General features: G+C 38.3%; 2 protein-coding genes and 1 long non-coding RNA gene across 7 annotated transcripts in view; 1 reads left to right on the top strand and 2 right to left on the bottom strand.

Annotated features, from left to right (window-relative positions):
- The window catches only part of LOC307191363, a 447,907-nt gene extending 435,423 nt beyond the window's left edge, over window positions 1-12,484 (top strand). For 2 of the 3 annotated variants that reach the window (XR_013829722.1, XR_013829723.1), the window contains one exon: window positions 5,576-5,696. This is a non-coding gene — a long non-coding RNA (uncharacterized lncRNA). Of the gene's footprint in view, window positions 1-5,575; window positions 5,697-8,544 lie in introns of those variants that run through there. The other variant, XR_013829721.1, reaches the window with a different exon arrangement.
- Window positions 3,335-27,074, bottom strand: POLR1F (RNA polymerase I subunit F). Its single transcript, XM_079931367.1, has 4 exons — window positions 26,683-27,074; window positions 21,426-21,567; window positions 8,515-8,723; window positions 3,335-7,225 (listed from the first exon to the last, which is right to left on the bottom strand). The coding sequence occupies exons 1-4, from the start codon at window positions 26,934-26,936 to the stop codon at window positions 6,841-6,843; spliced, it is 990 nt and encodes a 329-aa protein (XP_079787493.1). The 5' UTR covers window positions 26,937-27,074; the 3' UTR covers window positions 3,335-6,840.
- The window catches only part of TMEM196 (transmembrane protein 196), a 301,366-nt gene continuing 295,485 nt past the window's right edge, over window positions 21,456-27,336 (bottom strand). For all 3 annotated transcript variants that reach the window (XR_013829718.1, XR_013829719.1, XR_013829720.1), the window contains one exon: window positions 21,456-21,567. The gene's annotated coding sequence lies outside the window, so the exon portion shown is untranslated. The remainder of the gene's footprint in view (window positions 21,568-27,336) is intronic.

Genomic DNA, 27,336 nt, shown 5'->3' with positions numbered 1-27,336 from the left:
ATATAAGTGATATCTTATATGTGTTTTCCTCTGTCTGACTTACTTCACTTATGATAATCTCTAAGTCCTTCCATGTTGATGCAAATGGCATTATTGCATTCTTTTTATTGCTGAGTAGTATCCCATTATGTATATGTACCACATCCTCTTTATCCATTCATCTATCGATGGATACTCAGGTTGCTTCCATGCCTTGGCTATTGTAAATAGTGCTGCAGTGAACACTGGGGTGCATGTATCTTTTTGAATTATGGTTTTCTCCAGATATATGCCCAAGAATGGGATTGCTGGATCATATGGCAGTTCTAGTTTTAGTTTTTTATGGAACCTCCATACTGTTCTCCATAGTGGCTGTATCAATTTATATTCCCACCAACAGTGTAGGAGGGTTCCCTTCTCTCCACACCCTCTCCAGCATTTATTATTTGTAGACTTTTTAACGATGGCCATTCTGACCTTTGTGAGGTGATACTTCACTGTGGTTTTCATTTGCATTTCTCTAATAGCGATGTTGAGCATCTTTTCATGGGCCTGTTGGTCATCTGTATGTCTTCTTTGGAGAAATGTCTTTTAGGTCTTCTGCCCCATTTTTTGATTGCGTTGTTTGTTTTAGTGATTAAATTTATTTATTTATTTACAGCTGCATTGGGTCTTTGTTGCTGCTCACTGGCTTTCTCTAGTTATGGCAGCTGCATTGGGTCTTTGTTGCTGCTCCCGGGCTTTCTCTAGTTACGGCCTGTGGGCTTCTCATTGCAGTGGTTTCTCTTGTTGCAGAGCACAGGCTCTAGGCACTAGAGCTTCGGTAGGCTTCAGGCTTTGGTAGTTGCAGCACATGGGCTCAGCAGTTATGGACCCTAGAGCATGTGGGCTTCAGTAGTTGCGGCATGTGTGCTCAGTAGTTGTGGTGCGTGGGCTTCAGTAGTTATGGCGCACGGGCTTAGCTGCTCCGCGGCATGTAGGATCTTCCTGGACCAGGATCGAACCTGTGTCCCCTGCATTGGCAGGCAGATTCTTAACCATTGTGCCACCAGGGAAGTCCCTGTTTGGGTTTTTTTTTATGTTGAGCTGTATGAGCTCTTTGTATAGATTGGAAATTAGTCCCTTGTCAGTCACATCATTTGCAAATATTTCCTCCCAGTCCGTCAGTTGTCTTTTCATTTTCTTTATGTTTTCCTTTGCTGTGCAAAAAGCTTATAGGTTTGATTAGGTCCCATTTGTTTATTTTTGCTTTTATTTCTATTGCCTTCAGATACTGACCTAAGAAAACATTGCTACAATTTATGTCAGAGAATGTTTTGCCAATGTTGTCATCTAGTGTCAAGTCTTATATTTGAGTCTTTAAACCATTTTGACTTTATTTTTGTGTAGGAGTGAGGGAGTATTTTAACTTCATTGACATACAGCTGTCCAGCTTTCCCGAACACTGATTGCTGAAGAGACAATCTTCTCCATTATATATTCTTGCCCACTTTGTCTTAGATTAGGTGACCATAGGTGTGTGATTTTATTTCTGGGCTCTCTAATCTTTCCATTGATCCATATGTCTGTTTCTGTGCCAATATCATGCTCTTTTGATTACTGTAGCTTTGTAGTATGTCTGAAGTTTGGAGGGTTATGCATCCAGCTTTGTTCTTTTTCCTCAGGATTGCTTTGGCAATCCTGGGTCTTTTATGGGTCCATACAAATTTTAGGGTTATTCCAGTTTTGTGAAAAATGTCATGGGTAATTTGATAAGGATCACATTAAGTTTGTAGATTGCTTTGGGTAGCGTGGCTGTTTTAACAACATTAATTCTTCCAATCCAAGAGCATGAGATATTCTTGCCATTTCTTTAAATGACCTAAAATTTTCTTTATCAGTGTTTTATAGTTCTGAGCATATATAATATGTCTTTCACCTCCTTGGTCAGGTTTGTTCTAAAGTTTTTTATTTTCTTGATGCAATTTTAAGAGACATTTAAAAAAAAATTTTCCCTTTCTGACATTTCATCATTAGTGTAAAAAAAAAAGGCAACAGATTTCTGTATGTTATTCTTGTATCCTGCTACTTTGCTGAATTTATCAGTTCTAGTAGTTTTTGTGTGGAGTGTAGAATTTTCTACATAGTGTATCATTTCATCTGCATATAATGACAATTTTACCTCTTCCCTTCCTATTTGGATACCTTTCATTTCTTTTCCTTGTCTGATTGCTATAGCTAGGACTTCCAATACTATGCTGAAAAGTGGTGAGACTGGGCATCCTTGTCTTGTTCCAGATTTTAGTGGGATGGCTTTCAGCTTTTCACTGTGTGTATTACACTGGCTGTGGGTTTGTCATAAATAGGTTTTATGATGTTGAGATATGTTCCCTCTCTACCCACTTTGATAAGCTTTTAACACGAATGGATGTTGAATTTTATCGAACGCTTTTCTTACATCTATTGATATCATCACATGGTTTTTATCTTTTCTTTTGTTGATGTTTTCTTTTGTATCACATTGATTGACTTGTGTATGTTGAACCATTCCTTATGACCCTGGGATGAATCCAACTTGACTGTGGTTTATGATTTTTTTTTTTTTTTTTTTTTTTTTTTGCGGTACGCAAGCCTCTCACCGTTGTGGCCTCTCCCTTTGCGGAGCACAGGCTCTGGATGCGCAGGCCCAGCGGCCACGACTCATGTGCCCAGCCGCTCCGTGGCATGTGGGATCTTCCCGTATCAGGGCATGAACCCATATCCCCTGCATTGGCAGGTGGACACTCAACCACTGCACCACCAGGGAAGCCCTCTAGTGTCCTTTCTTTATCTTTCTTTGTAGCCTTTGTTTTAAAGTCTATTTTGTCTGATATGATTGTTGCTACCACTGCTTTCATTTCCATTTGCATGAAGTATCTTTTTCCATCCCCTCTCTTTCAGTTTGTGTGTGTCCTTTGCCCTAATGTGGGTCTCTTGTAGGCAGCATATTGTATGCTCTTCTTTTATCATCTAATCTGCCACTCTGTCTTTTGCTTGGAGCATTTACTCTATTGACATTTAAGGTAGTTATTTATAGACATGAATTTATTGCCATTTTAAACCTAGTTTTCCAGTTGATTTTGTATTTCTTCTTTCTTCCTTTTTGTTTTTCCTTCTGTGGTTTGATGGCTTTTTTTAATATTATGCCTGAGTTCTCTCCTTTTTGCTTTTTGTGAATCTACTGTATGTTTTTGATCTGTGGTTACCCAGCTTTTCATGTATGCTAACCCATTAATATATCTACTTGCTTTAGACTTGCAATCATATAGGATCAAACATATTCTAAAAAATACCCCCAAAAACTACATTGTCTTACTCCCCTTCCCCATATTTTACGATTTTTCTGTCCTCTTTACATTTTTGTTTATCCTTTTGCTATTCATTTTATTTTCACTTTCACAAATTTTGATTTTTAAAAAAATCTATGTACTGTCTTAAGTAATTTACAATTGTGATTTCTTTCCTGTAGATTTTTGCTTCTTTTTGCTTCTTTTCTATTTAGAGAAGACCTTTCAATGTTTCTTTCAGGATAAGTTTAGTATTGCTTTATTTTTTAAAATTTGCTTGTCTGAGAAATTCTTTATCTCTATTTTAAATTATAATCTTGCTGAGTAGAGTATCCTAGATGGCAGGTTTTTCCTTTTCAGGACTTTGAATGTATCTTGAGACTCCCTTCTGACTTGCAATGTTTCTGTAGAGAAACTAGCTGATAGCCTTAAGGTGGTTCCCTTTTAACTAGCTCTTTTTCTCTTGCTGCCTTTAGAATCTTCTTTAACTTTTGCCATTTTAATTATATGTCTTGGTGTAGGTCTGTTTGGGTTCATCTTGTTTGAGACCCTCTGTGCTTCCTGTACCTGGGTATCTCTTTAACTGTGAGAAGTTTTCAGCTAATTTCTTCAAATACATTTTCCATTCCTGTTTCTCTTCCTTCTCCTTCTGGCATGCCAATTATGTGTAGATTGGCCGACTTTATATTATCCCATAGACCTCACATATTGCTTTCATTTTTTTTTATTTGTTGTTCTGCTGTTCTGATTGATTTCCATTATTATATCTTTTAGATCACGTATTAATTCTTCTGCATTATTTAGTTTGCTATTAATTGCCTTTAGCTCAGCTTTCATCTTGGCAAATGAGTTTTCTAATTTTAATGGGCTCCTCTTTACAGTTTCTAGTTCTAGTGCATTTCTATCGATAGCCTTTAATTTCTTCATTATTTTTATTACCTCCTTTTTAAATTCACGATCTGGTAGACTGGAGAGGTCTGTTTCATTATTATTTCTTTCAGGGGCTTTCTCTTGTTCTTTTATTGGGACTGGCTCCTCTGCTTCTTCATTTTACTTATATTTCTCTGTGAATTTAGGAGAAACTTACCTACTGTGAAGGGTTGTTTTTATGTGGGAGCATCCCTGTGTAGCCTGTATGAGTCTAATATTTTTGGAGGGCTGTTTTCAGTATGGATGCCTGCCACATTTTTCCTCAGTATGTGCTGGCCGTTATCCCCTTGATTGATAGAGGGTGTGATTGGTGGTGTGGTGACCAGAGCCCTGAAAACGTTTCAAACTTCTGTTTATTCCCAGTGATTAATGATTAATAGGAACTGAAGAGAGGATAAGGGGTCTAGTCTAGGCTAGAGGATTTTAATGAGCAAATTCCAAGATAAAAAGGAAAAACCTAGATTAATGTAGCATGTGAGAAGTGTTTTGAAGTATATATGGAAGATACCATCATCAGAGGTTTCTGTATCAGATAAAAGCAACTGTCATTGTCACTTTATTCTAGGCAAGGCAAATGACCAGCTCTGCCTTTTCAAAGCTACTGACATTGTGAAAAACCATGAATAAATCTAGTTTCAAGTTCAGCATACGCTTTTCTTCAAAGATGCAAATTATTTTAAAATACAACATTGATTAACAGAAGCAGCAACTGAAGCAAAATACAATAAATATGTGGGAATTTATTTTGCTAAGCCACAAAGTATTTTTCCATGAATAGCATCAATTTAACAGCTTCCTTAGTATTTACCAGAAGGGATTTAGAATTGTTTCACTAAACATTAATTTTTCACATTAAGTCAGACATTATAATTATGTATTTAAATTTAAAGGAAGTATTTATACGACATTTTCTGGGTATGGTACTACATTAAACTCTTGAGAATATGGTATAGCTTGTTTTAAATCTTTTTCAAATCATCCTTCCTTTAAACCAGTGCTGTCCAGAACAAAGATAATGTGGGCCCCTCAGATGCAATTTTTAATCTTTAAAAAAAAAAAATGAAAAAAGCTGATTTAATTGTAACATTTTATTTACCCCACTGTACCAAAATATTATAATCTACCAATATACAAAATTGAGATATTTTACATGTTCTGTACATCTTCAACATCTGATGTGTATTTTATACTGATACCTCATCTCTATTTGGACTAGCTACATTTTGAGGGCTAAATACCCACGTGAACCTAATGATAAGGAAAGATACTGGCCTGCACATTTCCACTGTCTGGCACATGTGCTTGTAGACAAACATTGTGAATGACTGCCACTCTCCAAATTCTATATTCTATCATTACAGGTTGGATCTACTACTTTGGGAACCCATACATTAACAAACATTAAACAATGTAAGACCAGTACTACTATGTCTGATACTAGATAAATGGCAATGAAAATGGCTGCCATGATCACAACTAACAGTGAGTAGACAATCTTCTTTTTCTCTGCAGCACTTACCACAATTAGTAATTTTCTGCATTTCTTACTTATATTGTGTATGTGCATCTGTTTTTCCTACGACATTCCATGAGGGAAGGAATTATTTCTACCTTGTTTGCCATTATACCCCTGGACCTCAGTAGAATGTGTTTTACACACAGATCATCAAATACCTGTTACCTCAACGAACACAACCTTGCACTGATTATCAGGCTCAACCAGCTTGTCATTTCATTCTTCACTGTTTGTTTTCCAATAGTTAAGACATATTTCACATTTTCTCAGTGAAAGCAGTGAATAGCTGTTTTCTCTTCATAATAATTTCTAGTAGCTTAACTCAAATATTAAAAGTAGGGAAGTTCCCCACTAGTCAGAATCACATTTTTCCTGTCTTCAGCACACTCTCCTCCTCTCCAACACACAACAAAAGCAGAATGGTTGAGGCACAAATGAACAAGTGTCAGAAAACAGCCTCTCCATCAACCTCTTAGACTGAGAGAGAAAGGAAAACAACATGCATGCACCTAGAAGAAAAGAATAGTGAATATTGTTTCCTACCACACAGTCAGTAGTGGCAAGGTTCTTAAGAGCTCTGGAAACTTCAGAAACTCCTTTGGCAAACCATTCTAAGTTAAACAACAGTAGAAATACTGTAGTAGCCATGATAAAAGAAATCCTAAAACTGGTAATTTAAACAAAGCAAAATAGCATGTCATGTAATATCATGACTAAATGTGAAACCTGTAACAACAAAAAAAATTCTAAAGCCCAAGCTCAAATCTCATTCTGTATGATATGAAATAACAGTATTTTAAAAGTCCTTTTGCAGACTGTAGAAATCATTTTATTTAGAATGTATACACTGGAAGAATGAAGGAGTTGAGACTGAGGGCAGCTCTTACCTTTCTATTCTGTCTATAGTAAAATAGCACTTTAATAACACTGGCATTTCCCAAATTTATCTGTTTTGTAATTTTAGCACCAAAAACTCAACTCCTCATCAAATGTTCCCTGTTTTGCAAAGTACTGGAATACAAAACATTTCATAGTTCAAACTTTAGTCATCTGTTTTGTGTAAATCAATTTTTAAAAAACCAAATCATATTTAAAATGCACTAAAGAAAATTACTTTTCCCTTTTCTTTTTTGGTGCATGTTCCAAAAGTGGTGCAAATTCAGCCTCCTCACTGTGCTTGCTTTTCTTTTTTTTCTTTTTATGGTCACTTTGGTAACCACTGGAGTCACTGCCTTGGAAAACAGGGTCCTGGTGCTTTTTCTTCTTCTTTGGCTCTTCCTTCCAGAGGCCATTCACATTGTTATTAATCTGCAGATCTGTCTCTTCCTTCATGGTAACATCTGCAAAATCTGCTAGCTCTGTGATACCACTTTCCACTTCATATGGCTCTGGGTCTTTCTTCTTTTTCTTTTTCTTCTTTTGAGGTTTTTCAGTAGCTTCCTCAGTGCCAGTTTCTGTTACTTCTTCAGAAACTGCAGAGCACTTGGTTTGTAAACTATAAATTAGTTTAAAAAATTTATGGAACATTAAGCAAAAATGAAAGAACAAAATAAGATCAAGAATATTCCCCACATGCTAAGATTTTTCTAAATAATGACAGTAGTACAAGATACCATACCTAGGACACAAATTTCAAATATTCTATCCTGTTATCTCCCAGCACAGTGACATGTCTTGGAAATGTTAAATTTTTTGTTTCCCAAGTACTTTTCCTAGACTGTTTCATATATAAAAATGACATAAACTTTTGTCAAAAACATGCCTTCTAAATTTTAGCTTGGTTCAGAAAACCAAACTGAACACTAAACATCACCATACCCAGCCTTACCAGCCAAACCAGTGACATTTGATAGGAAAAAAGAAAAAAACTTCTCCTATCTATCAAAGTATTGGAGTTCCCCATCTACTACCTCAATCCTTGTTTCAAGTAATAGTTCATTGTTCTTCTTAACCTATGCTGAAGCAGTATGACTTCAAAGTTGTGAATATTTTATAAAAACAAGGATCAATGAAGTAGCCCTCTCTCTATAGAACTGCTGTCCCATAGAGTAGCACTAGCCACCTATTTAAATTTAAGAAATTTCAATAAGATAACTTAAAAAATTCACTTCCTCAGTCACACTAGTCACATTTCAGATGCTCAAGAGTGAGGCTTGAGCAACAAGCTATATTGCACAAATATAGCACATTTCTATCATCACAGAAAGTTCTTTTGGACAGCTGCTCTAGAACTTTAACCCATACTCTTGTTACTTATCAAGGCCTTATCTAGAAAAAGTTGCTAACACAGGATGCGAAGAGTTCCCCCCCCCCACCCCATTAAACTTGGCTCCCATGAACCCAGGCTCAGGATCAAAGTAATTCTTACAAGAATTCCAAACAAGAAAAATACAGAAATTAAATGATCTACCTGGTATAATGACAATAATAAAAGCATTATTTTTGTTTCAACTGTGTAAAAACAAAAGGGTAATAGTTATGCAATATGATTAAGCTTCTAGTAGTCTCAAGTTCAGGGATCAACTTTTAAAAAGATTACCAACAAACTAGACAATAAAAAATTGAATTAATAAAATACAGACCAGTTAGATGCAGAGCTTCAGAATATTCAATGCACTGTCAGAGCACTTATGATTCATATTTACATTGACTTTATGGTTTGAAAGTACAAATATTCCAGTAAAAAAAATTAACTTTTTAAAAGCAGGATTTATGTTTCCTAAATTCAGAATTTAATAGAAACGATTAAGTATCAAAATGATAATAATGTGATTAGGAACTGACCTAGTGATATTCAGTTTTCCCCGAATGCAGAATACTCCAGCAGCATCTGAGTCTAAACGAAATACTTCAAATTCTAGTTCATCACCCATGTTTATCTCCAGAGTCTGCCACTGCTCGGCTGGCATCTGCTCAGGTTTAGGAATGGAGGCATTGAAGCACCCATGTACTAAACAGCCAATGTGGCTGGAAGACACTTTATTAACTGTACCCTGGGAAGAAGGAAAAAATATTACATCAAGAAGAGAGCCAAAGAGTTAAAGGTGAAACAAACTTTACAGTCTTCAAAGTGATCTTCAAATAGAAAATGTCAAAATAATGGTATAATTCAATATCGAAAAAGTCGATCCTCATTTAAAACTTACCACATATTATACTAAAATACCACTTTAGGAACACTGTAGAGTTTTTAGAAAGCTCACCTTGAGCATGGCTATTTTAACTAAACCATAACATTACTAGAAGCTTTAAAACTAAATAATAATAACAATACTATATGATTTTAAGGTTAAAATGAAAATTTCCAAGAAACTTAAGTTTTCTGTTCCCCTAGTTATGAACATATATAAAGTATATGAATGAAAACCCGAAGCATTTTTTTAAAAATCACATATTTTGAATTATAAAACTGTAAGAAATATTAACACATATACAGTGTTGTTTAATGGCAGTACCTCCTTCCACATGTGACAGAATAAAACTTACTTGTCTCCTTATAAGGAGTCCAGAATGGTACCTTCTGGATGGTCTGAAGGATCTGTGCTACATCTATACATTAGAATATTATTCAGCAATAAAAAGAAGCTACCAAGCCAAGAAAAAGACATGGAGGAACCTTAAACACATTTGTATGTGAAAGAAGCCAATCTGAAAAGGTTACATACTCTGTGATTCCACTATATGACATTCCGGAAAAGGCAAAACTATGGAGACAGTGTAAAAAAAAAAAAAAAAAAGTAGTTGCCATTGTTTCCGAGGGAGGGAGCAATGAATAGGTAGAGCACAGAGGATTTTTAGAGTGACCAGTTATTCCATAGGATACTGTAATGTTCGATACGTGTCATTATACCTTTGTCAAAACTCAAAGAATGTACAAAACAAAGAGTGAACTCTACTGTAAACTATAGACTTTAATAATGTATCAATATTGGCTCAACAATTGTAACAAATGTACCACATCTGTATGTATGTCAATAATAACTGAAATTGTATGTTTATGTGAGGTTTTTTGGGGGGGAGGGGTGTGGAAGGAGGTGATGTATATGAGAATGCTATACTTTACATTCAATTTTTCTAAAACTGTTACAAAGTTTTCAATTAAAAAATACTCAATGAGCAAAGAAAAGTTTTCAATGTATGGGTTGAGAACACTGAATATGGGCAAGAGAATGGAGCTCAAGGACCTATGAAGTCGTACACACAAGAAAACAAGATTGATCACAGACCTACACAGAAAAGCTAAAACTACAAAAATTCTAGAATCTTATAGAAGAATATCCTTGCAACTGAGGGGTAGCCAAGTTTCTTAGATAGGCTTTAGAAAGTATAATATGATAAATTAGACTGCATCAAAATTAAAAGCTTCTGCTTGTCAAATGGTACCATTAAAAGTTAATAAATAAGACACAGACTGGGAAAGAATACTCACAATACAGTTACCTGAAAAGGATGTGTACCAAAACTATGAAAAGAATACAAAACCCCAGTTAAAAAGGGATAAAGTACTTGAACAGGCCCTTCTTACCGAAACATATGAAAAAGAGCTCATGAGGGAAATACAAATTAAAACCGTAAGGAAAAACTACCATATGCCCACCAGTAAAATCAAAAGACAACACCAATTGTCGGCAAGAATGCAGAGCAACTGGAAGTACTGAAGGGGATATGAGTTCTCCATAAAGTTAAACACACGTTTACCCTGACCTAGCAATACTGCTTCAAGTTTCTACTTAGGAGAAATGAAAATACATGTTTACAATAGCTCTGTTCATAACAGGTCCAGACTGGAAACAACTCAAATGTCCATCAATGAGGATGGATAATCAAATTGATAATCAAAGTACATATATACTCATATAACTGAATACCATGAACGATTAGAAGACAAAATCCACCAATATACCCGAAAGCATGGACATTACTCAAAAACATGACCAAAAGAGGCCAGACTGTGAGTGTATAACGAAAAATTCCGCTAATAAAGAATTACAGAACAAGTGAAACTGATTTATGATAATGAAATCAGAATAGTGTTTGTATCTAGGATAAAGGGGATTGACCAGGACAGGGCATGAGAGTCACTTCTAAGGAGAGAAAATGGTATATGCACTTGTCAGAATTCACTGAGCTGCACAGGATGATCTACTGCATTTTACTGTATGTAAATTAAACCTGATACATTATATTGTATGTAAACTATATCTCATATTATTAAATGGAAAAAAATGGTCACATGTATTTGAGGACTGGATCTTATTGTAGGGGACAGAGTAAAAGGGATAATTTAACTTCATTTCACTTTCTGTACAATTAGAATGTTATTTCCATGCACATATTTACATTTATGATAATTTACAAAAAGCAGATGACAGTTTAATTTGGGAATTTTAAAGTACAAATCTACCACCAACTTTAATAGTATGGAGGTTATAGGATCCCAGTTTGGAGGGCAAGGGTACTATTTCTAGCAGTTCAAATGACATTGAAAAACATTTTTAAATTAGAAAGGCCTTGTAATTTTGTTATAGTGAAATCTGACCTACATTTTAATTAACAGTATCAAGGGCTAGTTAACAGTTCTCATGGACTAAACAATTCCTATAGACATTTAGTTAAAGGAAAAAATACATATATAAGTACATATGAACACAGAGAACTGCTGGTGGGAAAGGAGCAAGTGATGTGGATAAATGTACACATTTTAGTAGATTTCACATCAACTTCTGCATTTTCACCTTCTCTTAAAAAACAAAAAACTGAAAGACCTTCCCCACAGGGCCTTCATTTCCACAGCACAGTATGGATGCCCTGACCCCTATCATTCATTTCCATTACCTGCCTGGTCCCACAGCTATTTGGATTTGCAACTCCAGTTGTATATGTTGCTATACCATCTGAATCCTATATAAACAAACTATACTTGTATATATTTGAGAAGTTATAAAATAATAATAAAAAAAATTTTAAACCTTTAAAATCATTCTGATGGTATACAGAGAATAAATTGGATGGGGCATATACTCTGTACATGCACGTCAGTTTTAGTATCATGGAGTTTAAAAACTTGCCTAGACTGCCACTGAACAGAAAAAAGAATGAAAATAAATGACATTGTTTAAGACACCTCTAGGACAATATCAAGTGCAGTAAGATTCACATGATAGGGGACACAGAAGGTTAAGAGAGAAAGGGCCTGAGAAAATATCTGAAGAGATAATAGCTGAAAACTTCCCTAACCTGGGAAAGGAAAGAGGCACTCAAGTCCAGGAAATGCAGAGTCCCACACAGGATGAACTCAAAGAACATGCCAAGACACACTGAAAAGCAATAGATAACCTACAAGGTAACTCCCATAAGGTTACCTGCTAATATTTCAGCAGAAATTCCATAAGCCAGAAGAGAGTAGCAAGATTATTTAAAGTGATGAAAGGGAAAAATCTACAACCAAGAATAAATACCCAGCAAGGGTCTCATAAGATTTGATGGAGAAATTAAAACCTTCACAGATAAGCAACAGCTAAAAGAATTAAGCACCACAACACGAGATTTACACAATAAATGTTAAAGGAACTTCTCTAGGCAAAAAAGAAAATGCCACAACTAGAAACAAGGAAATTACAAAATGCAAAAACTCACCAGTAAAAGCAAATATAGTAAAGGTAGGAAATCACCCACATGCAAAGCTAGTAGGAAGGGGAAAACATTAAAGTGGTAAAAATCACCTACATCCACAATAAGCAATTAAGGGAAACAAAACAATTAGATGTAAAATATGGTATCAAAAATAGTAATCATGAGGGGAGAAGAGTACAAATGTAGAGCACTTAAAATGCATTTGAAATTAAGAGGTTAACACCTTAAAAACAATCACATATATATACATATGTGTTTTATATCTATATATGTATGTTATATACATATATGTGTGTTTTATATATATATAGAGAGAGAGAGAGACTGCTCTACAAAAACCTCATGGTAACCACAAACCAAAGATCTATAATAGATATACACAAACGAAAGACAAAAGGAATCCAAACATAACACTAAAGCTAATCACCCACTCACAGGAGAATAAAATTAAAAAAGGGGAAAAAAAGACCTACAAAAACAAGTCTAAAACAATTTTTAAAAACGCCTATAACAACATACATATTGGTAATTACCTTAAATGTAAATGGACTAAATGCTCCAACCAAAGGTCACAGACTGGCTGGAGGAGATCAAGATGGCAGAGGAGTATGATATGCAGCTCACCTTCTCCCACAAAAATATTAAAAATACATCTACTAGTGGAACGATTCACAGAGAACATCTACTAAATGCCAAAAGAAGACCTCAGACTTCCGATCACAAGAAAACCTCCCCACAGCCACGCAGGATAAAAGGAAAATGAAAAAGAAGGAATCGCAATGGGTCCTGCACCCCAAAGAAGGAGCTGTGAAGGAGGAAAGGTTCCCACACCCTGGGAAGTCTCTTCACCAACAAGGAGATCAGAATGTATGGAGGGATAGCTTCACAGCCCAAGAGGAGAGAGCAGCAACTGGTGTGTGGAAGGCAAAATGGAGAATAACATGCACAGAAGACCGGCACTGCCACACTGCATTCCCCAGCCTGAGACACTCCTCTGTTGGTGTGGGAGGGGGCTGGGTGCTGAAGCTCAGGCTTCAGAGGTCAGACCCAGGGAAAGGACTAGGCCCACCACGAGTTTCTTTCCCCTGTGAGTGCTCCCAGACAACAGGACACCGCTATAGGAGCTCCAGGGGTGTGCTGAGTCACTGCCACCACAGCAGGCTCCTGAGGCTGGCATGGACTGCTGCTAAAAGACCCACAAGCAGGCGCCAGGCCCTGCCCTGTCCCAGTCCAGGAGTGCATGGAGAGCAGCACCCATACGAGACCCTTCAAGCGGGCGTGAAGCTCTACCCCTGCTGTCCCGGGAGTGCACAGATAGCACCAGCCCATACGAGACTCATGAACAGGCATCAAGTACAGCCCCCAGTGTCCCAGGAGGGTGTGGAGAGTAGTCGCCCATAGAACACCCATGAGCAGGTGCTAGGCCCTGCCCCTGCTGTCCCAGGAGGGCATGACAACAGCCATCCATACGAGACCCACGACCAGGCAACACGCCCTGCCCCCGCTGTCCCAGGAGTGGAGCGCGGGCACCCACACAAGACCTTTCACCAGGCGCCATGTGCTGCCCCTACTGTCCAGGGAGCATGTAAGGAAGGCTGTACCTACACACCCCATATCAAGGGGATAATGGCAAGCACACACTGAGGAAAGAGACAGCAAGCATCCAAACTAAAAGCAGCCTCTCAATTCCAGAAAACATGGCAGAGTAGAAGGACTTGAGCTAACCTCCTCTTGCAGAAACACCAAAATCACAACCGCTGAACAATCATTGATAAAGAAGACTGGAACCCACCGAGAGATATTTTTACATTCAAAGACAAAAAAGAAAGTGAGACGGCAGGAGGGGCATTTTCGCAACATAATCAAATCCCATACCCACCAGATGGGCAACCCACAAACTGGAAAATTAATTATATTGCAGAGGTTCTCCCACAAGAGTGAGCCCCATGTCAGGCTCCCCAGCCAGAGGGTCTGGCATCAGGAGAAGGAATCCCTAAAAGCACTTGGAAGCACTTGGCTTTCAAAGCCAGCGGGGCTTGAGTGTAGGAGCTCCACAGGACTGGGGGAAACACAGACTCCACTCATGGAGGGTGCACACAAGGCTTCACATACACTGGGACCCAGCATAATGCAGTAACTCCATAGGAGCCGGGGCCGGACTACCTATGGGTCTTGGAGGATTTCTGGGGGGGGAGGTGGGGGTCAGCTGTGGCTCATGGCAGGGGCAAGAACACTGGTGGCAGAGGCCCCAGAGAATACTGATCAGTGTGAGCTCCCCTAAAGGTTGCCATTTTGACATCAAGACCTGGCCCTACCCAACAGCCTGCAGGCTCCAGTGATGAAAAGCCTCAGGCCAAACAACCAGCAGGATAGGAAAACAGCCCCACCCATCAGCAGACAAGGTACTTAAAGCCACACTGAGCTCACAGCCACCTATAAACACACCCCTTGACATGGCCCTGCCCACCAGAGGGACAAGACCCAGCTCCACCCACCAGGGGGCAAGCACTGGTACCTTCCACCAAGAAGCCCGCACAAGCCTCAGGACCAGCGTCACCAACAAGAGGGCAGACACCTGAAGCAAGAGGAGCTACGATCCTCCAGCCAGCAGAAAGGAGACCACAAACGCAGAAAGTTAGACAAAATGAGATGGCAAAGAAATACGTTCCAGATGAAGGAACAAGATAAAAACCTACAAAAACTAAATGAAGTGGAGATAGGCAACTTACCTGAAAAATAATTTAAAGTAATGAGAATAAAGATAATCTAAGATCTTGGGGGAAAAATTGGCAGCACAGACCAAGAAGTTGCATGAGGTGTTTTTAAAGAACAAACAGATGAACAATACAATAACTGGAATGAAAAATACAGTAAAAGAATTAATAGCAGAATAACTGAGGCAGAAGAACAAATAAGTTAGCTCAAAGACAGAATGGTGGAAATCACTGCCATGGAACAGACTAAAGAAAAAAGAATGAAAAGAAACGAGGACAGTCTCAGAGACCTCTGAGGCAACATTAAATGCACCACCATTCGCATTATATGGGTCCCAGAAGGAGAAGAGAGAGAAAGGGCCTGAGAAAATATCTGAAGAGATTATAGCTGAAAACTTCTCTAACGTGAGGAAGGAAACACTCACTCAAGTCCAGGAAGCACAGAGTCCCATACAAGATAAACCCAAGGAGGAACACACCAAAACCAGACTGACAAAAATTAAAGAAAAAATATTAAAACAAGGGAAAAGTAACATATAACATATAAGGGAACCCCCATAAGTTTATCAGCTGATTTTTCAACAGAAACTCTGCAGACCAGAAGGGAGAGGCACAATACATTTAAACTAACGAAAAGGAAAAGTTTAAAACAAGGAATACTCTACCCAGCAAGGCTCTTGTTCACATTTGACAGAGAAATCAAGTACTATAGACAAGCAAAAACTAAGAGATTTCAGTACCACCAAACCAGCGTTACAACAAATCCTGAAGGAACTTCTCTAGGTGGAAAAGAAAAGGCCACAACTAGAATCAAGAAAATTACGAATGGGGAAGCTCACCAGTAAAGGCAAACATAAAGTAAAGGCAGGAAATCGTCCACACACAAATCAGCAATCGTGAGAAGAGGAAAGTACAAATGCAGGATATTGGAACTGCTTTTGAAATTAAAAGATCAGCAACTTCAAACAATCTTGTACATATACAGACTTCTATATCAAAACCTCCTGGGAACCACAAACCAATAATCTATAATAGATAGATAAAAAAGGCAATCCAAACACGTCATTAAAGATAGACATCAAATCACCAGAGTAGAGAACAAAAGAGGAAGGGAAGAAAAAAGACCTTAAAAAACAAATCCAAAACAATTAACAAAATGGCAATAAAAACATTCATATCGATAATTCCCTTAAATGTAAATAAACACTCCCGACAAAAGACACAGACTTGCTCAATGGATACAAAAACAAGACCCGTATATATGCTGTCTACAAGAGATCCACTTCACATCTAGGGACACATACAGACTGAATGTGAGGGGATGGAGAAAGGTATTCCACGCAAATGGAAATCAAAATAAAGCTGGAGTAGCAATACTTATATCAAACAAAATAGACTTTAAAATAAAGAATGTTACACGAGACAAAGAAACTACATAATGATCAAGGGAACAATCAAAGAAGATATAACAATTGTAAATATATACGCACTCAACATAGGAGCACCTCAATATATAAGGCAGGGCTTCCCTGGTGGCGCAGTGGTTGAGAGTCCACCTGCGATGCAAGGGACACGGGTTCGTGCCCCGGTCCAGGAAGATCCCACATGCCGTGGAGCGGCTAGGCTCATGAGCCATGGCCGCTGGGCCTGCGCGTCCACAGCCTGTGCTTCGCAACGGGAGGGGCTGCAACAGTGAGAGGCCCAGGTACCGGAAAAAACAACAACAAAAAATATATACGGCAAAATGCTAACAGACATAAAAGGAGAAACCAGCATTAACACAATAACAGTGGGGGACTTTATCATCCATTTTCATCAATGGGCAGATCATTCAGACAGAAAATCAATATGGAAACACAGGGCTTAAATGACACAAAGATGGACTTAATTGATATTTTTAGAACATTCCATCTGAAAGCACCAAAATACACTTTCTTCTCAAGTGCACATGGAACATTCTCCAGGATAGATCACATCTGGGGCCACAATAAACGCCTTGGTCAATTTCAGAAAACTGAAATCATATCAAGCATCTTTTCTGACCACAACGCTATGTGATTAAAAATCAACCACAGGAAATAAACTGTAAAAAACACAAACACATGGATGCTAAACAATATATTACTAAACCAATGGAACACTGAGGAAATCTAAGAGGAAATCAAAAAACAACTAAAGACAAATGACAACAAGAACACGATGGTCCAAAACCTTTGGGACGCAGCAAAAGCAGTTCTAAGAGGGAAGTTTACAGCATACAATCTTACCTCAGGAAACAAGAACAATCCCAAATAAACAACTTAACCTTACACCTAAAACAATGAAAGAAAGAATAACAAACAAAACCCAAAGTTAGTAGAAGGAAAGAAATCAAAAGATCAGAGCAGAAATAAATGAAATAAACAAAAACAAACAATTGAAAAGATCAATGAAACTAAAAGTTATTTCTTTGAAAAGATAAAGAAAATTGATAAAAGTTTAGACAGATTCATCAAGAAAAAAAGCAGAGTACTCAAATCAGTAAAGTTAGAAATGAAAGAGAAGTTGCAACTGACACCACAGAAATACAAAGGATAATAAGAGACTACAACAAAACAACTATATACCAATAAAATGGACAACCTAGAAGAAATGGAGAAATTCTTAGAAAGATACAACTGAACCAGGAAGAAAAGAAAATATGAACAGACTAATCAGAAGTACTGAAATTGAAACAGTGATTTAAAAACTTCCCCCAAACAAAAGTCCAGGACCAGATGGCTTCACAGGTGAATTCTATCAAACATTTAAAGAACAGTTAACACCTATCCTTCTGAAACTATCCTAAAAAATTGCAGAGGAAGTAACACTCCCAAGCTCATTCTATAAGGCCACCATCACCCTGATACCAAAGCCAGACAAAGATACCAAAAAAGAAAAATTACAGGCCAATATCACTGATGAACATAGATGCAAAAATACTCAACAAAATACTAGCAAACAAAATCCAAAAATACATTAAAATGATCATACACCATGATCAAGTGGGATTTATCCCAGGGACGCAAGGATTCTTCAAAATACGAAATCAATCAATGTGATACAACACATTAACAAAGTGAAGAGTAAAAACCATATGATCATCTCAATAGAAAGAGAAAAAGATTTTGATAAAATTTAACATCTATTTACAATAAAAACGCTCCAGAAAGTGGGCACAGAGGAAACATACGTTAACACAGTAAAGGCCATATATGACAAACCGACAGCTAATATCAAGCTCAGTGGTGAAAACCTGAAAGTATTCTAAGTTCAGGAACAAGGCAAAGATGAGCACTTTCAGCACTTTTATTCAACACAGTTTTGGAAGTCTTAGCACAGCAATTATAAAAGAAAAAGAAATAAACAGAATCCAAATTGGAAAGGAAGAAGTAAAACTGTCACTGTTTGCGGATCATGATACTATACATAGAAAATCCTAAAGACGCCACCAAAAACCAAGTAGAGATCAATGAATTTGGTAAAGTTGCAGGATTCAAAATTAATAGTTAGTCCCCTACATATGAACGAGTTCCATTCTGAGAGCACATTATAAGTCCAATTTGTTTGTAAGTCCAACAAAGTTAGCCTAGGTACCCAACTAACATAATTGGCTGTACAGTACTGTACTGTAATAGGTATATAATACTTTTCACACAAATAATACATAAAAAACACAAAAAGATAAAACATTGTTAATCTTACAGTACAATACCTTAAAAAGTACAGTAGTACAGTACAACAGCTGGCATACCAGGGCTGACATCAAGTGAAGAGGCAAGAAGAGTTACTGACTTGAGGATGGAGAGGAGGTGGGAGATGGCAGAGCTGAAGGATAGTCAGCAATAGGAGACAGAAGGCAAGCTGTGATTTCACTCACACCTGACGTTGATGGAAGGCACTTTCCATCTTTGAAAGTTTGCAACTTGAAGGTTCATGTGTAGGGGACTTACTGTATATAGAAATCAGTTGTATTTCTACACGCTAAAAACAAACTATCAGAAAGAGAAATTAAGGAAACAATCCCATTAACCATCATGTCAAAAATAATTGTCAAAAATAATTAAACACCTGCAAATAAACCTACCAAAGGGGGCAAAAGACCTGCACTCCAAAAACTGAAAAGAAATTGAAGACAACATAAACAGATGGAAAGATATACCGTGTTCCTGGATTGGAAAAATCAGTATTGTTAAGATAACCATACTACCCAAGGCAATCTACAGATTCAATGCAATCACTATCAAATTACCAATGGCAGTTTCAGAGAACTAAAACAAATAATTTTAAAATTTGTATGGAAACACAAAAACCCCCAAATGGCAAAAACAATCTTCAGGAAGAATACGGGAGCTGGAGCAATTAAGCTCCCTGACTTCGGACTATACTACAAAGCTACAGTCATCAAAACAGCATGGTACTGGCACAAAAATGGACACATAGATGAGTGGAACAGGATAGAAAGCCCAGAAATAAACCCATGCACTTAACAGTCAATTAATCTACGACAAAGGAGGCAAGAATATTCAATGGAGAAAAGACAATCTCTTCAATAAGCAGTGCTGGGAAAACTGGACAGCTACATGTAGAAGAATGAAATTAGCACATTTTCTAATGCCACATACAAAAATAAACTAAAAATGGATTAAAAACCTAAATGTAAGACCAGATACTCAAACTCCTGGAGTAAAACATAGGCAGAACACTCTTTGACATAAATCACAGCAATATTTTTTTGAATCCATCTCCTAGAGTAATGGAAATAAAAGCAAAAATAAAAAAATGGGATCTAATTAAATTTAAAATATTTTGCACAGCAAAGGAAACCGTAAACAAAATGAAAAGACCACCTATGGACCGAGAGAAAATATTTGCAAACAATGTGACTGACAAGGGATTAATTTGCAATATATACAAAGAACTCATAGAGCTCAGCATCAAAAAAAACAAACAACCCAATCAAAAAATGGGCAGAAGACCTAAACAGACATTTTCCCAAAGAAGACATACAGATGAAAAGATACTCAACATCACTAATTACCAGAGAAATGCACATCAGAACCACAATGAGGTATCACCTCACCTTTCAGAACAGCCATCATCAAAAAGTCTACAAACAATAAATACTGGAGAGGGTGTGGAGAAAATGGAACCCTCCTACACTGTTGGTGGGAATGTAAACTGATGCAGCCACTATGGAGAACAGTATGGAGGTTCCTTAAAAAATTAAAAATAGGGCTTCCCTGGTGGCTCAGTGGTTGAGAGTCCGCCTGCCGATGCAGGGGACACGGGTTCGTGCCCCGGTCTGGGAAGATCCCACATGCAGCGGAGCGGCTAGGCCCGTGAGCCATGGCCGCTAAGGCTGCACGTCCGGAGTCTGTGCTCTGCAATGGGAGAGGCCACAACAGTGAGAGGCCCGCGTACGGCAAAAAAAAAAAAAAAAAAATTTTAAATAGAGTCACCATATGATCCAGCAATTGCACTCCTGGGCATATATCCAGAAAAGACAAAAACTAATTCTAAAAGATACATGCTTCCAATGTTCACAGGTGCACTATTTACAATAGCCAAGACATGGAAGGAACCTAAGTGTCCATGGACAGAAGAATGGATAAAGAAGATGTGGTACACATACACACACACACACACACACACACACACACACACACACACACACACACTCATGATGGAATATTACTCAGCCATAAAAAGGATGAAATAATGCCATTTGCAGCAACATGGATGGACCTAGAGATTATCATACTAAGTGAAGTAAGTCAGAGAAGAACAAGTATCATATGATACCAATTATACGTGGAATTTTAAAAAATGATACAAATAAACTTGTTTACAGAACAGAAGTAGATTCACAAACATAAAGGACAAACTTATGGTTACCAAAGGGGAAGGGGAAGGAGGATAAATTAGGAGGTTGGGTTAACAGATACACACTATTATATATAAAATAGATAAACAACAAGAACCTACTGTATAGCACAGGGAACTATATTCAATGTCTTGTAATAATCTATAATGGAAAAGAGTCTGAAAAAGAATATATATATATGTATATATGAATATATATCACTTGAATCACTTTGCTGTACACTTGAAACTAACAGAACATTGTAAATCAACTATACTTCAATAAAAATTAAAAAACTTACCTAGATTAAACTGATGGAAAATAATTTTTATTGTTTCCTTAAAAATGATTTTGTTACCTACAAAAGCAATCCTTGTGAATTCCAAGGTGTACAGTCTCTTAAAATTTTCCTAATTACATAATTAAATAACTATATAAAGAAAGATAGAAAAAAAAATACATACCATAAGTTTTTGCCCTGGTTCAGGGCAGAAAATAACAAAATCTGCTTCAATGTTAAGATGAATGTGTCCCTGATCATCATAAATATCTCCTAATTCACCCACTACTTTGATGTTATCATAAGCAATGGGTACACCTAAAAGGCTGTAAAAAAAAAAAAAAAAAGAAAGAAAAGAAAAATGATATTTATCCCCTTTTAATTGATTAGATATTCTGAGTCCAGAGTATACATCTCCTAATATAATCACCCATGACAAAAGCACTATAGTATATGATTAGTCTGCAAGAACTTTAGAAGTTCAATTTCGTCAAAGCGTTCCAAAATAATGGCTAAGTTAAAAATAATTATTCAAGATAGGTAGCCAGAAACAAAATGTCCAAGTATGCAAGAGCAATAAGTTGACACTTCTTCCCTATTTCCTATTCATCTGAATTCTAGTCATGCTAGAATGAGAGAAAAAATGGGACTTAGCAAGAAAAATGTCTATTTCTGTGAATATTACTGAATCGAGGCAATTTTGGTATTATCCACCATTACCGAATTTCTGTACTAGATGGCATATATAGCAAGAGAAGTATTGGGGTCAAAGCTGAAGCCCCTGAATATTAAAGCCAATGACTTAATGGAGAAAAATCCCCAAACTGCAACTGTTGCTAGTATAACAAAATGATAACAAATACAACTATTTCATTTTTTGAGAACTGATTCTGACACTTTAATCTGTATGTTCGGGGCTTCCCTGGTGGCACAGTGATTGAGAATCTGCCTGCCAATGCAGGGGACACGGTGAACCCTGGTCTGGGAAGATGCCACATGCCGCGGAGCAACTAGGCCCGTGAGCCACAACTGCTGAGCCTGTGCGTCTGGAGCCTGTGCTCCCCAACGAGACCGCGACAGTGAGAGGCCCGCACACCGCGATGAAGAGTGGCCCCCGCTCACTGCAACTAGAGAAAGCCCACGCACAGAAACGAAGACCCAACACAGCCTAAATAAATAAATAAACAAACTGTATGTTGATTAAACATACAGGATTAGGGGACAACTACTATTTCCAAATGTCATTTCCAAGTTCTTAAAAAATTACAGCTACTGGGGATTCCCTGGTGGCGCAGTGGTTGAGAGTCCGCCTGCTGATGTAGGGGACACGGGTTCGTGCCCTGGTCCGGGAAGATCTCACATGCCACGAAGCGGCTGGACCCTTGAGCCATGGCCGCTGAGCCTGCACGTCTGGAGCCTGTGCTCCGCAACGGGAGAGACCACAGCAGTGAGAGGCAAAAAAAAAAAAAAAAAAAAAAAAAAAAAAAAAAAAAAAATTACAGCTACTAAGGAGTCTGAGCTGGTGACTTCACTGCCACAGCCACTACCTACATGTTTCCGAAAACTTTCCTGACTACCCCAGGCAAGGCTTAAATCATGCTGCCTCTACTCCTATAGGACTCTGAGCACTGTTCTTATTTACCTAATCTCTTTGTTTACATGTTTGGATTCCAGACAGGAGTCTAAGGCCTTTGAGAGCAGAGAATATTTTTGGTGAACTCAAACTTCTAGAATGGTTCACAGAGAATAAAAGTAAGAATTTATACCTAGTAGCAGTTGTTTAAAACAGCCAGGAGTCACTGGAACAGAACTTAATTAAATACCAAATTAGGAAATCCATAAACTCAGAGACTTACTCCAGAAAGCACCCTTTTGAATTACTAATTTCTGCATGTGGCTTTCCTAAGCAGGAACTATACCATCACAAAGAGAATATTAGGGGCCCAGAAAACAGAGAGAAAGGAGGGTTTTAAAAAAAAAGTAACCGCCACATGAGAAAGAAAACAAAATTAACACTTTGTTTCCCCTAATCAACAATTAAAGAGTTTCAAGTGGGGGAAAACTGTTGTCCCCTAAGGGGCATTTGGGAGTTTGTGGTACTAATCATAGTTGTCACACTGCAAAGGCCAGGGATGGGAAACATTCTGCCACATACAAAACAGTCCTACACAATGAAAATTGTCCCTAGCTCTACATGAGTTAAATAAGTGGACAAACCTCATTTTATAAACATTTATAAACAGTCAGTCATAATACCTAAAAATACATGCATATATGCGTGTGTGTGTGTATGAACATAAAATCTTTGCATGGTTTCAATATAAGTTAAAATTTCCAGGAATGTAACTAATATATAAATTCAAGAGTAGCTTGTTTTGCATGGAGCTTTACTGAGAATATACACATTATTTCAGGATAGCATTTTAGCACTATAGACACTGTATGTTATGTGAGCTGTCAACCCAAGATCCCTGCACCAATCTACATTTGCAACTGATACATTCACAATGATTCAAGGTTAAGGAGGCTTTATTCTGTCCAGGTAGTCATGCTTGAGCATCATCACGCTGAAGTACATTTTACTATATTGTATTAGAGCACTATATGAATGTTTTTTCAATTCTGTAGGTAGATTATACTATCTTTAAGTTTCATTTCAGTACACTAAAGTGTGTTTCCAATGACAGTAAAGGTAGTACTGCAAAATATTTCTTATAAGAGGGCGTACTGAGCTCTGCAGGTTTCAGAACTGCTGACTAGGGAATGTGACCATAGAGCCTAAACCCAAAAGAATTTGTGTAAATCCAGCAAACCTTTTCAGAAGCAACTCACTGCATAATATTTACTAGAAATCATCAGACAGAGACAGACACCTCAACATTATACCTTCCCCTCTTTTACCTTTGCTTTTCTGAAACCATCCTAAGTAGGTTTCAGGGCCGAGTGACAGCCTCACGTGAGATACTTAGAAAACAATTAAATCAAGTTTAAGGGATGATTAGACTGCACGCACACTTAAGACTTTTCTGGAACTACTGGGAGGTAACATTTGCCACCTTCAAATAACTCAAGAGCTGTCATATACAAAAGGGATAAGAAAATGATCTCTCAAAGATATAACTTAGAAATTATAATGTGGTTTTGGAAACCTACTCATTTTCTCTAAGCAGACTTTTCAAAACTGAAATGGTATTATCTTTAAAAAATTCTGTCACTGGGGAAAAAAAGGTGGACAGTGTGTCATGTAGAGGATGCTGTTGAGATAACTAACATGAGAGCCATTCTCAATTCTCCCCTTTTCCTTACTTCTTAAACAAAGAGCAGCATGTCCTCCTGATTGTATAGGATGGCCCCAAAGTCTGGAAACATAAACTATATATGATAAATGGTGGATGAGTATTACAATTCTTGATATATTCAATGTTTTGTCCCTCATTATTAATGCACAGTTTAATGTATGGTGCCCCTTTTGCACAGAATAAACTGGAGTTTTTAGCACACCCCAAAAATAATGGGGGGTAGGGTGGGGAGTTCAGATCTGTTCAGAGTGCAACTTAGGCCACATGGTCACACTGTCCAATTCAGTTACAGAAATTATCATTATCCAGTCAGTTCCTCATCTCTCTGGTGTAATGGTTCCTATTCTTCTAGCCTGTCAAAGTGTAGGCATTAATTAGTTACAGATCAAACATCTATGTTTCCAGATTTTATGACCACCTTACATATCCTTAAATCTCCCAAATGCATCCTCTCTAATCAATTTTCTCTTGGACAAGTATAACAAGCTCTTAATTTTTCTTCATATTTACTGTCTCATCCTCCTTAAACCATCACATAATGCTATCAAGTGGTTTCTTAAACTGCAAAATCGGCTTATGTCCCAGACATCACAGGTACCACTGTCTCAAAAGTGTGCCAAGTTTCAGAGTTGGAGGTTATTGAGAGGACAAAGTGGTAACCCTGCTTCCTGCTTAAGCAAACAGAACAAACAAACAAAAAACACCTGGCAAAGGCAGGTGGGGAAGAGCAAAATGGCCATCCTTTCTGAATTATCCTCCACCCCATCTTTGAGCCACTGCCCTCCTCCCCAGCTGTACCCAATGTCTTTCCCCTGATATAAACTTTACTTCAGTTATAAAGTACTTACAATTATCTGGGCAAAATGTTCTACTTCACAACTACTATCCATTTGTTTATGCCACTCTTTTTGCCCAGAATGCTGATATCTCAAAAGTACCCTCCTCGTGCTCGCTTCGGCAGCACATATACAAAAGTACCCTCCTCCTACCAAGTTGTTCTCAAAGGTCCTAAGATCCAATTCACCACTTCTTCTTAACTTAATTTAGATTTCTGTCAAATTTTAACATTTCATTGATTTATCTGGCTTACATCTGTATCTTTACTAGTGCTTAAAGCTTCTTGAAACAGGGATCTTTTTTTTTTTTTATATCCCAAGTCTCTAGTATACAAAATAGACACACAAGTGTGTGCTGGTGCTTGAAGGAAGCTGCAAATTCTAGATGCTTAACCTGTGTAGTGTTCAGGATCCCTTGAGAAAGTAGTGAAAACCTTGGATGCTTTACCCAAGAAAACTGACATAGGAAAACTGCAATTTCCATGGGTTCATTAAATTCCTGAAGGGCAATAACGAATCCCCAGGGAATCCACTCACTCTAGTTTTATAACCCTTACTTTCCAGCCAAGTGGTCTAGAGGATTAGTAAGGTATATCTGCCCCCTCCCCCTGACCCTCCACCCTTGTAATTCTAAGCGTTTTCAAGTTATTTTCGAATATCTTACTTTAAATGCAGCAAAAGGGTTTTGTTCACCTTCAAGAGCAATAGGCTTTCCTTTTTCCACTCTTAAAAAGGAAACAAAGTAATAGTATTTCTCTCATCCCTGATCAGATCCAAGAGAAGAGAAACCAGGGAGAGTACCAGGGCCAAAACAATAAAAACCGCCCTTCGTGGTTTATAAATAAACGATTGAACGAAGTATTAATGCTTCATGTATAATTTTCTATAAAGTGAGAGAGAATCTTTTGAAGTACTGCATTCCAAACTTTCATTATCAAATGAGAAAACATACAAAACTAACCGGTCTCCAAACCCCTGGTCTATTCTTACCTCTTCCTCTCGTGGAGCGAGCTTCTTCACCCCTTCCGCCGACACAATTCATGTCACCTTAACGTTTTCTTTCTTGCCTATGAAAGGGACTCTGTACAGATCTTGACCAGGGAGGCACTAGCCTCTCGAGGTGGACTGCCACTCCAGAATGCCTCGGGGTAAGCTCGCTGAGGCCGGTGAGACCTCCCATTCGCCCCTTTTCTGCTGCGCCATTAAGACGTCCACCCGCTGCCCCCTCCCGTGCCCCAAAGAAGGAGCAGTAAGCAACGTTATGATGTTTTCCGCTCTGGGAAAGAGAAGTGTAAGAGACTGGTACCTCTCGGAATAGCGCAGGAGCTCGGCATCGAGCTGTTCTCGGATACCGGTGCGTTTCCTGTTAAGGTAGCGCGGCGACAGTGCGATGTGTCTTCGGTGCGGCCCCGCCACCAGGCAGGAGTAGCGGCTATTCACGAGCGCACAGGCGGCCGCGTAGGTAGGCAATTCTAGGCAAGGCAAGACGCCGGCCGGTCCCACCACCGGCCCTTCTGAGGCCGCCTTCGGCCGCGGAGACGCTGAGCAACCCGCAGCCATGCGGCTGGTCAGGTTTCCCACGGCGCGCACTTGCTTACGCAGTCAATAACCGCCTCTCTCTGGACGCCGGGCTTCTACGTCATCCACCAGCTACCACGCCCCTAGGAAATTTCCTCTCCTGGCGCTGAAGTACTCAATTCTGACCAGCAGGGGGCAACCGCTTTTTCGCACTTGGACGCCTGTGGAGCTGGGAGCCTGTGGTTAAGCATTGAGCATGCTCAAAGGCCAACCATTAACCCGTCGCTCAAGAGACCGCAAACCCGTATTTTCGCTACGTCCTCATCGGATTTAGAATGTAGATTTATTCGGCGTTCACACTTTGATCATATCCAGTAGTACGGTGGTTTGGTAGGTTTACAAGCTTGGACGGTACAACAAATAAATTTTAAAATATTTATGG

This window comes from Stenella coeruleoalba (assembly GCF_951394435.1).
Source record: "Stenella coeruleoalba genome assembly, chromosome: 9".
In the NCBI taxonomy this organism is placed as follows: domain Eukaryota; kingdom Metazoa; phylum Chordata; class Mammalia; order Artiodactyla; family Delphinidae; genus Stenella; species Stenella coeruleoalba.
Note: the sequence above shows the minus strand (reverse complement) of the source record. Positions and strands in the feature narration are given on the sequence as shown.